Source organism: Tinamus guttatus, unplaced genomic scaffold (assembly GCF_059628265.1).
Source record: "Tinamus guttatus ecotype Peru unplaced genomic scaffold, ASM5962826v1 Tinamus_guttatus_pri_ptg000287l, whole genome shotgun sequence".
NCBI classification, from domain to species: domain Eukaryota; kingdom Metazoa; phylum Chordata; class Aves; order Tinamiformes; family Tinamidae; genus Tinamus; species Tinamus guttatus.
In genome coordinates, this window is record NW_028288821.1 from 5,172,021 (window position 1) to 5,184,935 (window position 12,915).

The 12,915-nt window shown below is 39.9% G+C and overlaps 2 protein-coding genes and 1 non-coding gene across 3 annotated transcripts; 1 reads left to right on the forward strand and 2 right to left on the reverse strand.

Annotated features, from left to right (window-relative positions):
• Nucleotides 1–10,003, reverse strand: MAGT1 (magnesium transporter 1). Its single transcript, XM_010222738.2, has 10 exons — nt 9,920–10,003; nt 8,722–8,891; nt 7,833–7,950; nt 6,414–6,554; nt 5,809–5,949; nt 4,879–4,968; nt 3,477–3,540; nt 2,136–2,210; nt 813–903; nt 1–208 (listed from the first exon to the last, which is right to left on the reverse strand). The coding sequence occupies exons 1-10, from the start codon at nt 9,998–10,000 to the stop codon at nt 193–195; spliced, it is 987 nt and encodes a 328-aa protein (XP_010221040.2). The 5' UTR covers nt 10,001–10,003; the 3' UTR covers nt 1–192.
• A 677-nt stretch (nt 10,004–10,680) lies between these two features.
• On the reverse strand, nt 10,681–10,796 carry TRNAL-CAA (transfer RNA leucine (anticodon CAA)). Its single transcript has 2 exons — nt 10,759–10,796; nt 10,681–10,726 (listed from the first exon to the last, which is right to left on the reverse strand). It is a non-coding gene; the product is annotated as a tRNA-Leu (tRNA).
• A 216-nt stretch (nt 10,797–11,012) lies between these two features.
• On the forward strand, nt 11,013–12,650 carry COX7B (cytochrome c oxidase subunit 7B). Its single transcript, XM_088527537.1, has 3 exons — nt 11,013–11,122; nt 11,940–12,064; nt 12,443–12,650. The coding sequence occupies exons 1-3, from the start codon at nt 11,086–11,088 to the stop codon at nt 12,515–12,517; spliced, it is 237 nt and encodes a 78-aa protein (XP_088383663.1). The 5' UTR covers nt 11,013–11,085; the 3' UTR covers nt 12,518–12,650.
• The last annotated feature ends 265 nt before the right edge of the window (nt 12,651–12,915 follow it).

Consider the following 12,915-nt stretch of genomic DNA (forward strand, 5'->3'; position numbering starts at 1 on the left):
TCTTAATACTCAGTGTCCTTCAGCAAATTGCATGTTATATTTAAGGCACTACACATTGTCTTTGGTTCAGTGTTTAACTATCTCATTCAACATAAAGAGAGGTAGCATGAACCATACACATTTAGTTCTTCCATTCCATTACACACAATTTCAGAGTTGCCACCCTTCCGATGTTACAGATTCTGGAATCCTTCAGCTCATTAGGAAGCTGCAGAAACAAAAGAACATTTTTATTAATCTTAGAAGAAATAAAGATGTGCAATCCTCTTCCAGAGGATCAGATATTCTCACAAATAGGGATTAATAATCCAAGTGCATAAAATAGGGTAGAAAATGGGAGAGGTGCACTTGTTTTTCATAGTATGTTGGGCAAGGTACCAATGGAAGAATATTTTATGTAAGAACATGAAAAGGAAGACTGCAATCTTTGCTTTGGCCAGATGGAAATAGCATTATCCACAGAATAATGATATTTTCAGTTATCATATCATCATATGAGACAAAACTACTAACCACCAAGAAATGAGTTAAAAAAAAGCATTTCCCGCCAAACTAAATTTTAGAAACCAAGCTCTTTGTCTAACTCACCATCCTGATTTATATTAACATTACTACAGAGGAAAACATTGGTCAGTAGAAACACATCCATTCATAAGCAGGCAGCCAAAATTTACCATCGGTCATTACTTTCAGTCTTTAAGCCCTGATTTGTAATTTTCCGAATCACTCCAAAAAAGCTGGTGGCAGTACAGCTGGACTGTAATATAGAGCAAAATATTAACTAGAGCAGCAGAAAAAAAAAAACCACAAACCTGTATGGGTAGCCATGGTATTTAGATCTGAAGACAGAGAGCAACCAACTGAAGAACAACACCACCAAGCCAATACCAGCAATACACATGACTGTAAGAGAAAAAGATTAGGGTAAAATGACAGTCCTCTCTGAAAAATACCCCTGTAACTGGGTTTTCAAAAGCATTCTGCAATATCTGCAGATTTATTTGGTCAGGTAAGAGTTTTATTATAGTCACTGAGAATTAGGTTAACATTAGTTCTCTTTCCAATTCCCACTATAAGTCCATTTCATACAAATTGCAGTCCTTTATTTCTTCTCCCTTTAAAAAAAAAAAAAAAAAAAAAAGGCTGCAAAGCAGCTGTCTATCTTCCTTTCATCCAAAAGGTCTTTGAGCTTATATTGTAGTTTGCTAAGCAACTCCTAATGCTTCTGGAAAAACCCAGGGATTCATTTCTGTTTAAGGGTGCAAAATATAAAATAAGTACAGAAAGGAAATCAGTAAGTACACATGCATGTGCTCCCAGAGTAAAGCAGAAATCTGTTTTACTTTGTTCCCAGCGAACACTCAATTGTTTTAGGGAAATCTGAGCAGGAATAACTACTCTTCTGATATATGTGAACAAATAGTGAGAATTTAACACATATGCAAAAAAGATCTTACGCATTTTATAAAAGACTGGTATAGGATCTGCATGCACTTTTATAATGAAACAGCCTTCATGAATACTGCAGAAATAAAATGACAGAGATCCACATATTCCAAAATAGAAATATTGCCTAACACATGGAGGACTGAAACATGACTATGAACATGGCTGTAAAATGAGAATAAAGCCAGAAAAGGAAAACTTACCTCCCTCTTCCGGGCCAGCTAAAATAATGAAACCCTTGGTAAGTTAGTGCCTGATGCTTTCTAAAGTATTTTCTTACTTGATTTTTTCTTAGGGCATCTTAAGACTCTTGCTGTAGCAAATAAGTAAACCCTATTTCTATTCTCATCAGATTACCTGGATATTAAGCAAGACCATGTGAAATACTCTACTTCCAATTGTCAGAACACTGAAGTTTAAGTCTGTTTCATATTTTTTTCCTCCACAAAGAAGGATGATCAAATTGTGAAATACTCTATAACTCGTGTCTGTCCCAGCAACTGCAGGCCTGAAGGGCAGAGTCCATGGGAACTCTGAATGCCATTGTTTGCCAGAAACTACTCACAGGGAAAAAAATTCAACAAATACACAGAATAAAAAGAAAATCCAACATGAAGAAACATTTTACTAGTTTCTGTATCAGAAATCTTTACTGAATATTTTCCCTTGATAGACACAGAAATACTTACTTTTTCGTTTTCCCACATCCATGTCAGAAGTAGCTGCTTCATGGAGGAGAACCATTCCTAAAGTAACACCACCATCTGTGAATGCTGTTTAAGGCCAGATCCACAAATATACAACACACTCATTCCTAAATTCATAAACCCTGCTCTAACCCAGCATCTGAGGCATCAAAACTCACTGCAACAAGCAACTATAGAAAAAAACAAAGCCACTCATACAATTTAGTTTAAAAAATAAAACATATAGGAGTCTCTTATATAAGTTTAAAAAACTGCCTTTGCTATTTCAGCTTGTAAGGAGAGCACTCCTTCCTAAAGAGAGGCAGATCTGCTCCTAATACTGTTCTATACCATTGGAAAAAATCTCAAGAGGTATTTAACAATATGTGTGCATTCTAATCAGCTTAAAAATAAAGAGTACTTGGTATTTTACTATTTAAGAGGGGAAAAAAAATAAAAATAAAATAAAATAAAATAAGATAACTTATAAATCATGGTCAAACAGTATAGGAGGAGACCGGAGCTCCAAATTAAATACTGAAGATATACTGGTAACTGAGAACCTGATGTGCTTGTGTGATCTGTCTGTGCACTTTCATACTACGAAAATGTTGACAACTAGAGATTGCAAAAATGAAAAAAAAATGGGGGGAAAAAAAAAAGAAAGAAAGAAAGAAACATGAAGAATTCCTGAATGAAGAAAAATAATGCAAAATAAAGGCTGTTTCAGGTGAGAAGACAAGAAATAAAAGTTTGGGTCACACAACTACAGTTATAAATGATGGGTCACAAACCCATAAGCTGAGAAAGAGTACTGAATTTCAGAGTATTCAGCATTTTTACTCAAATGGGAAAGGCAAGAGGTTTCAACATGCAAGTTTATGCTCACCTTGCTTGATGGCATCATATTTGCATGGAAAAATCTGAATCACTATCATGAATGAGAGATAAGATTAAAAGCAAAGAGAAGAAAAAAAGTAACAGAAGAAAAAAGAGGAGAAAATGAAGCAAGAATTAAGTAAGAGACATCAAAAAGATACGACATACAGAAGAACAGGGGTAATCCTAATAAACTTGGTAGTTCCACAAGAATCCACATCTTTAACATTGTATTTGGTTCAGTAATATGTCAAGGCAGGAGACAGGAAAGATCAGTAAACAGTTCTCTTCAAATTAATGATCTTTGGCATAAGAAGAGCATAGTTGTCAACACAGAAAAGCTCTATAAGTTTCTGCATCAGTATTAGGTGACAGATAAGAGACTTGACAAAGTACTCAAAGAAAAGGCATTAGCATAAGTTAGCAGAAAAACTGTCACCAACTGGATTAATCTAAGGAGGATACTAAACAGAAGAACAATGTGCGTTTCTGCCACAAATTGGGCTTGGCTGCTTCCATGGATATAGTTCTGTAAGAAACAAAAAGCAACTGAAGTTAAGAAAGACTGGAGTCAACTTTAAAATAATTAACAGCTGTAAAACTTGGAACTGTTTTTGCACTGTGTCTCACAGCACACACAGAAGTCGTAGCCCAGAGAGAACAATTTCAATCGCTGACCACTGATTTGGGCAGGTGATAGAGGAAGGGTGCAACAGCAACATCAAATCTCTCCCCTCTAGCATCGAGTGCTATCAGCCCAAAACAGCGTTCAGACTACAATAAGTTCAGCTATGGCCCTCATGACCCAAATTCCTTGTATTGTGCAAAAGACCACAGCAACATCCTCTCACACCCTCTGCTATCAGATTCATCCTCATGCTAGACTGCTATGCTGCATGCACTGCTCTGCTGCTCTTCCAGCTGCACGCAGCCCCTATGCACGAGCATCTGATATCTTCCCAGGGCATACCAGGAAAACCAAAGTCATTGCTAACAGAGTTGAAGCTTTATTTTTTAATCTCCATGTGAAGATCAAAAAGGGCCTCCAAACACATCGAATGGAAGAAATATTATGAAGTAAAATGAAATGTTTCTGAGATCATGCCAAGTAAGAACCTCCACATTGGTACAAGTTGACTCAATTAGTAAATGTTTGCGAACTAACACACACAAAGAACTTAAGTGGGTTAACAAAAGTTTGAATTCAAAAGTTAAGCCCACTGTTACTGAATCCCTTACGGGAAGTTTGACATCCCATGACGTGATGTAATACCTAAGTAGAAAAGCATGTTTAATGAACAAATCAGCTTTTCAATAAAAAATATAGAGGGCCAGAACCCATCTAACTGGGTATGAAAGGATGCAATAAGATTAATTTCTTTGAGAAAAATTACATAAGAACAGCCAGTATATATAGGTATCTCAAGAGATGCAGTATCCCCAGTAGATAAAGACTATTACTGTGAAACTCATGCAATATAATGCAGCACCTTTCAAGCCACTCAAACTAAGCTTTCCCAGGAGTGGGATTTCACAAGTTTAAAATCACTACTCAACTCTGACTTATCTCAAGAACATCAGAATATATTTCTATGGGAGTTATTAGATAGGTAGAGGAGCTTATTACACTGTACAGGAATGCACCTATTAAAAAAAAAAAAAAAAAGCCTACTAAGGTGTTTACCATCTTTTGTAGACAGAGCTACAATTTGTCCTGTTGACTGCAAGATAGGTTAGCCTCACTGACTTACTAAGCAGCCAAGAACAGAATTTGCACTCTGACTTTTCTCTTTTAGTGTTGGCCTATTCCGTGTTTCTATTGTATTTCTACACAATAATAAGTAAACAAACAAAAATGTTGGCTTACCACTTGTCCCGTATGGGGATTCTTATGAGCATATGGTGGCCCTCTAATGTGGTTCCACATCTGGCCTGATGTCATTGCTAATACAAAACACTGAAAAGAAAAGAACACTAATCGATAAGGATTATCTTGTTTCACCAATTTATTTTCACTTCATACCAAATACTGGCTTGGAATTCATCCTCAGGCTTTGCACTGTCCTTTCACAGAATCATAGAACGCTCAAGGTTGGAAGGGACCTCTAGAGATCATCTAGTCCAACCCCCCTGCACACGCAGGGACACCTAGAGCACGTGGCACAGGACTGCGTCCAAGTGGGTTTGGAAGATCTTCAGAGAAGGAGACTCCACAACCTCTCTGGGCAGCCTGTTCCAGAGCTCTGGCACCCTCACTGTTAAGAAATTTTTTCTTAAGTTCCTTCTGGTGTTTCCGTTTGTGGCCATTACCTCTAGTTCTGTTGGAGGCCACCAGTGAAAAGAGGCCAGCACCATCCTCCTCACTGCCTCCCTTGAGGTACTTCTAGACACTGCTCAGGTCCCCTCTCAGCCTTCTCTTCTCCAGGCTGAACAGGCCCAGCTCCCTCAGCCTCTCCTCATAGGGCAGATGTTCCAGGCCCCTGATCATCCTTGTAGCCCTGCGCTGGACTCTCTCCAGCAGCTCCACATCCCTCTTGTACTGTGGAGCCCAGAACTGGACACAGTACTCCAGATGTACTCCAGATTTATTTCTTTTATTCTTTTATTAGCATAAGGCCTCTAATCCAGCATTAACTAAACTGGAAAAAAGTTTAAAAATTACTACACTACCAAGAAGAAAATCTAAATGCATCTCAACTTCCTCTACCAAATTTGAACTTCTTTAAAAGAATGGATCTTTAAGATTTAACTGTTACAAGCCTCAGGAAAACAGGAGACAAGAGTTACAGTTACTCACCAAAGCAGCAAATGCCCAACCAGTTTTGTTATAAAGAAAATCCAGATTGCTTCCACGCAGATACACAAGGCCTCCAATGACAGCTAGCAGTAGTCCTAACATCAACGGTCCAGCATAATTTGGTGGCCTTATCACACGAATCTATGGATAAAAGATATTTAAATTATCTTCCCCAGAAACATCCATCATATTCTCATTCCTAATAAGTACGCAATATACCAGACTGGAAAAACAATGAAAAAACAAATATGTTTAATACATAATAAACCTGATTCTAGTGAAGTTGTTAATGCTTCTTCACGCTTTATTTAGTCATTCAACCCTTCTGCACACTTGACCAAATAATTCAGAGTGTTATGAAGGAGATGAGTCTTACCACCTTATCAGAGAACACAAAATTTTGCACAGAAAATAATCCAAGAATCCTTAACGACATAATGACTTTTTTAAAAAAAATTTTGGGGGCCCAATCTAGATTTTGTAGTTAGGACTACTTAAGAGTAGTTGAGAGTAGACTTTCTTATGTAAAAATTGATGGGTATTTCCTAGGTAATTATTTCATGTAATAACAAAGTGCTTGTGAAGGAGAAATTATCTACACTTACACTGACATCAGTCCTGTCAGCCACCCAGCGAGCCAGCTGCTCTGCTGCAAAGCCTCGCACCTGAAGTTCATATGTGTCACCCCGCTTAGGCTTCCCTTTGGCAGGAAAGTTAATGAAAGTTGGAGCAGAATTCATGTTTAGCTGTATTAAAAACAAACAAACAAACAAAAATAACACTACTGAGAAGCCTCTTAACACACGCTCTCGTTTCTGTACATGCTTCATTTGCATTTTGCAGCATAGTATACTTGTCAACTTGATCACAGAAAGAACTATTAATTAAATAGACAATGGCAGGGAAACGAAAGACAGACAGAAGTTCAAGCTTCTGTTATCTTATAAAACCACCTAAATGCCCACCTGGTCTAAGGCAGAAATCCATACACATGACAAAAATTCTGCATATTTTCCTTGAACATTCCATACTATTTTTAGTAATCAGATATATTTTGAACCCTATCTCTTAAGGAATAAAAAGGCTATTTCTCAATATATTTGTTTCCACAACAAAGAGCGCTTTTTAATGGAATAGATATGATTTCCTTAACAACTATGTCTACAGCTAACCAGCAATTCAAAATATTTGGTCCAGTTCGTAGGAAATTTATAATAGATAAGAAAATAGTCTTTACAAAATTGAAGACCATTTTTCCCCCCATACCACTTCAGTCTTTTGGAATCTGTTTGTTCTACAAATGTTATATTCCTCAGAGAAATCTGAAAAGCCCCAGTAGGAATATGCATAATATAAACAAACTATAGCTTAACAAATGAGCTTTTGATATAACACATTTTTTTTTCTCCATAAAGACATCCCTTTCTACTTCTCCAGTCCAGAAGTTTGTTTATTAACATACTGCTCCTTAATTTATGTCGCTTTTAAATGTTGAGATGAGTATCTTTTTGTAAAACTGTAATAAGCTCTTAATTTGTTCTGGAATGTCTATGTGGGACATTCTTATACACTAAAAAAAATCTGGTTACATAATATTGCTGGAAGAGCAAAATCACTGGGTACTTCGAAAAGCAATACATTAACCAACACTGAAAGTTGCACTGTTTTCTTGTAATTTAAAATTTTCATAGTTGTTCCTTAGGACATTGCTGTTTCTTTTCAGGACATTTTGTCTCTTCCTGTGTTAAGAAATTCACTTAAAAAAATAAGCTGTATGACAGACCTAGCAGAAACGAACAACCCAGGCCACTCCTAGCACCTATTCCAGGATTGTCAGTGTTATTAAAATTAATGTCAAGATGATACTGCCATCCAGTCTCCTCATTTCTTCTGAATTAGAGTGGTAACTTTTAATTTCTATAGTTATTGCAACACTACATCTTACATATCTCTTGACTTTCTTGTTCTCATTCTTCAAAATCCAAGTTAAAAATAATGTCTGAAGAGAAAGAGAAGGGTATTACCATTTGAAATACATCTGAGCCTTCATCAAAATCTACCATAGCAAAAAATATCTTATTGGTAAATGCACTGGAGTACCGCCACGAGTTTGCTAGAATCTGGTATTCTTCATCGGCTTGTCTGAAAAAAAAAAAACACACAAAAATGAAATGCTATGACACGATTGTCCAAATGCAAGTTACACACCCTAACCCTCCTCTAACATTTTCTATGTTAATATTCCAAAGTTCTGATTTTAAAAAGTTTAAGGATAGATTTAACAACCACATTCAGCATTTGGTACCATCATTTTTGAAATGCAAGGTCAATGCAACCTGTGACCACAAGCAACGGTCACCTCCAGGGCGTGTTTAGAGATGCTTGAAGTGGAACAGAGCAGCTCATGTCCTGCTAGCCTGCGGAGAACCAAAGTGAACCCAAGTGTGTCCTCTCTGTGTCAGCAGAAAAACAATTAGCTTTAGCTAACTAGGTACAAAATTCATCTTTACAGAGCTGTGCTTCCCCTGAACTAATATATAAATAGCAAAATATGTTTAAGGATCCATATTAATCACAGAAAGTACTAATTAACAGCAACTTTTCCAACTGCAAGGCCCACAGTAACTCTGCAAGTATTTCTCAGCAGTTTATGCCAGGAAAGCTGAATATTCATCTTATGCTTTTCCAGAAGCCTTTTAGAAGGAATATTCTGTCTGAATAGTAATAATGACTTCATAAGAGCAATCATTAAGGATTACATTATTTTTTCACTTATGTATTACACACTATTCCCACATGCTTAAAATTTTGCTATAGTATTTTTCTATGTGAAAATAGAAAAAAAAAATCCTTTTCCTGGACGAATATCCTACAAGGCATATGAAGACTTTAAAGTTTAATTTAAGTCCATACTTGCAAACAACACACTGCCTGTGAGGCTGCAGAGCAGTAAACATCACAATCACTGAATAGTTTCTCGGTGGTGCCTTCACAAGGCGTCGAAACTTATCTCCGTTCATTCGGATAACGGATCTCTTACTGGCCCACTCCATTAACTGGCTCACTTTCTCCGACAACACCATCTGAAAGTGGCAGGGAGGGAATCAAAGAAGGATTAGTATATTTGTTGTTGCCTTTTTTTTTTTTAAATCTATAACACCACAATCTTGAAGGTCTTTATATATGACACAAGAAACTACTGCACAGTATTTCATAAGAACATTGACACTCTATTAGTATTATTAAAGACATTCACAGCCTTTTGAAAGCCATCCTGAAAATAGTAGTTTTAAGCCATTATAGAAATACTTAGTATTACATAACCTGATGAAGACTATCAGTTCATGAGCACTTCCTCTTGCTGCTATTGGGAGTCCCATTTCAGGTGCATCACCCCAAGCCAATCAGCCCCCCAACTTTTACACCCTACCAGGCAGCACATTCTGTCCCAGAAGGCTCCAGAACTCAGTGCTCAGCAGAGGGCACCTGGAGAGGAGTTCAGAACCTCAGCTTCAGGATTGCTGAAAAGCTTCCCTCAGTAAACGTTTCAGAGAACTCGGGAGTGCGCAACACTAAATTTTTCTTTTAAAAAGAGCAGATAGAAATACATCACTTCCACAACTTTACTTGAAATAGCACTAGATAAGGTGCACTGTATGATAACATTTACCTAATCCTACCATTGCAAACACACTCCTCTTTGGGGAGGGAAAAAAAAAACTGTTTGCAGTAAGCAGTCAGCTACCTTTAAAAAAAGTTTAAAAAAAAAATGAAGAAGGAATCTTTTTAAAGCCTAGGGGAAAAAAAAACAAACAAACAAGTCAGCAGGTGGGGGCAAAAGGCATGGCTGCGATTCACACCAAACCAGGCTAAGTTTCCACCCTACCCACACCCCATCAGGAAGACAAGAACATTAAAAAACCGAAACACCCTCATCTCTCTCCCTCCCCTCTGCCCCCCAGAAAAACAAACAAACAAACAACAACAAAAAAAACTTAAAGCAGACAAAAAGAATATACACATATATATGTATATATGCGCACACTTAGACGCGGCCAGGCAGGAGTGCAGGCGCAGACCTCGCCGGCCGCGGCCCGGCCGCTGCTCTCACCTCCTTGCGCTTCTGCCCCGCGGCGCCCGGGCCGCCGCTCGCCGCCAGCAGCAGCAGCGCCAGCACCGGCAGCGCCGCCATAACGGCCCCTTCCCCCCGACCGCGCGCCTATTGGCTGAGAGCCGAGGGCGCCGCTGACCCACTGGCCCAATAAAACCGCTGGCGCCTTCCTATTCGCTAATCGTATGGATAATCCCCGCCCCCTGATTCTCGTTAGCCAATAGAAACGAGGCAAGCTGGACGTGGGTGATTAGCTGTGGGGAAGGAGGCGGTTGGTGGGCCGCGTTATGGCGGCGCTGGATGAGGTGCGGCGGAGGCAGCCCCTGCGCCCGTCTGCGGGCCTGGCCAGGCCAAGCCAGGCCTGCGGCAAGCGCTCTCCTGCAGCGCTGGCAGCGCGGTATGTGCAGCGGAGTGCCGCGCTATTGCGATGCGTGCCCGCCTTCCCGGCGGTCACCAGCAGCTATTGCGAGAACCGTATATTAAAATCACTAAAGTCACCCAAAATCAGGAGCTGAATTCACTTGCGTTCTTGGAAAATAGCCAGTATATAGATAGTGGAATCTTCAGCGTAGTTCCTTCCACCAAAAAAAAAAAAAAAAAAAAAACCTTGCAGGATTTTTTTTTAATGCAGATCGTTGTTTGAAGATGCGTATGCTATGTAAACTCTTTGTGGAGCAGCGAGGCTCCCTCAGGTAGAAAAAACTTTCATCTCTTTAAGTAAGATTAGGACAAGAGGGAAAAAAATGAAAAAGAAAACAATGTGTCAGAAGTGGGATTCGAACCCACGCCTCCATACGGAGACCAGAATACCCAGCCCTGCGCGGGAAGGCGCGTCACGCCTTGAGTCTGGCGCCTTAGACCACTCGGCCATCCTGACACCACGGTTGCGAGTGCCGCGGGGAAGCCCTTGGTGCTTCCAGGACCGCCGTGCAGCTGCCCTATCTACTCCGGCCGCTCGCCGAGCGGCTCCCCGCGCTGCTGAACCGGAGCGGGGCCCGCGGGCCGCCCCCCAGCCGCGAGGCGCGGGCCGCTCCCGCCCGCTCCCGCCGCCGCAGCGCCGCGCCGCCCGGACTGCGCCTCCCGAAGTGCCCCGCGCGCGCCGCCTCCGGCGCGGCCATTTTGTTTTTCACGGCTCGCCAAGGGTACGCGCTGCTCCGCCGGTGACCATGGTGCCCGTGGCCAGGGCCGCCCTCAGGCTTGCCGGTGAGCGGGGGGGGTCTCTGGAGGTCGGGGGCGCTGCGGGCTGGGGCGGGAGCTGCCCCCTGTTCCTGTCAGGGCTGCCCCTGTGCGGGACCCGCTCGGGCCCGGGGCTTGAGAGGACGCGAGGGGCTGCGACCCCCCCCCCCGGCTTTTCCTTCCTCTTCTGCCTCATGCTTTGATTCTTTAGTCTGTATTTTCTCCTAAATACCTTGGGGTGTACGAATATAATTTATGTGCAGCATGTCTCCTGTGACCTACAGATACCCTCCTGTATTTGTGGTGCATAGTTTACCTCATGCAAAGGCCCTGTGTTACTTCACTTCCTTTCTTCTTTTTCCACCTCCTTCCCCTCTGTTCAAAAATACCCTGAATAGATGAAAAAAGTGTTATTAGTATCAACTGTCTTCAACGAATTTATTTGATGCTGGACTTCATTGTGTAAAAAAAAAAAAGGCTTATAAATGCCAGTAAATACTTAATTTCAATACACACAAGCACACAAACTGCTTGAACTTTTATGCCAAGGGAACAAAGAAAACATACCAACTAAAAAAGGCAATTTAGAGGATTTCATTAGTGGAATAGATTTCAGAAATAGCTTTGTAGAGAGAAATTGGAAAAGCTGACATATAAATGTCAAGGCTTTCTGTATCATCCCATATTTCAGAATCCTTCCAAGGCTGTAAATCCAAAAGAGATTTTCATTTTAAGCTCTTAAAAGGAAGGTAAGTCCTGATTGCTGGTGCTTGTTTTTCTGGTGATGGAAGAGGAGGGTTCTGAATGTATTTTTAGTTAACTTATAAACTTCTGCTTTAATAAGCTCGTGGCATTCAGCACACTGCAGTAAGACAAGCTCATCGCAAATATGAACCAAACTTCCATGATAAATATGGCAACATGGTCCTCGTCGGTGGAGCTGTAGTCTTTACTGCTGTTTGGGCATATGTAAGTTTTCCCTTTTTTTCATCTTAACAACTCTTCTGTAATTGTAGCTGTAATTGTACTAGATCTTGCTAAATATTTAAATATATATTAAAAAAGCAAAAAAAAAATATAAGTGATTATGAATATTTATGGATGATATAAAAGAACTCAATTCTATTGATATTCTTGTACATCCCAAGTGCATTGTTTTGAAAGCAGATATTTTGGACTAGAAAACCAAAGTATTTCAGTATTACTCAGTATAAGTATTTCTTCTGTTTTATGAAAAGGTGAATGAGATATCATTCCAGTATAAGAAATATAAATGAGAATAATAAAATATAGCTTTTATCATAAGGCCTTTGAAGTTAGTAATCTTTTTTTTTTCTCCTTTCACAGGTGTTAACACAAGCTGGTATAGAGTGGGGCTTGTCACCTGTTGGCAGAGTCACCCCAAAAGAATGGAAGGAGTAATTGTCAACATATGTTATGAACTGGTCTAAGATTTCACTGAAGACAGTGCTCATGCCATTAATGTAGTGGCATTTGTTTCCTGATAACCACTTGTATTGTGGCATTCCTTGATGTAATAAATGTATCTGGAAACCTGCCTGCCTCTCCAAAGCTTTGTGTTCGGTGTCCTGCAAAAGTGTATGAAAGCTCAAAATAATCATCTGGTATTTTGCACAGTACCTGTTGTTTCTTTTAAGGCTACTAATAGATACTGGACAAACTGTGAGGTGCAAGTCCAAAATATTGTGTCGTTCTCAACATGTCCACTCGGTTTGTGTGTGTGTGTGTATATATATAAATAATTTCAGGTATGCCTGCACTGCAGAGTTCAGTTCACTATAAATACCTCTGGTTGCTGC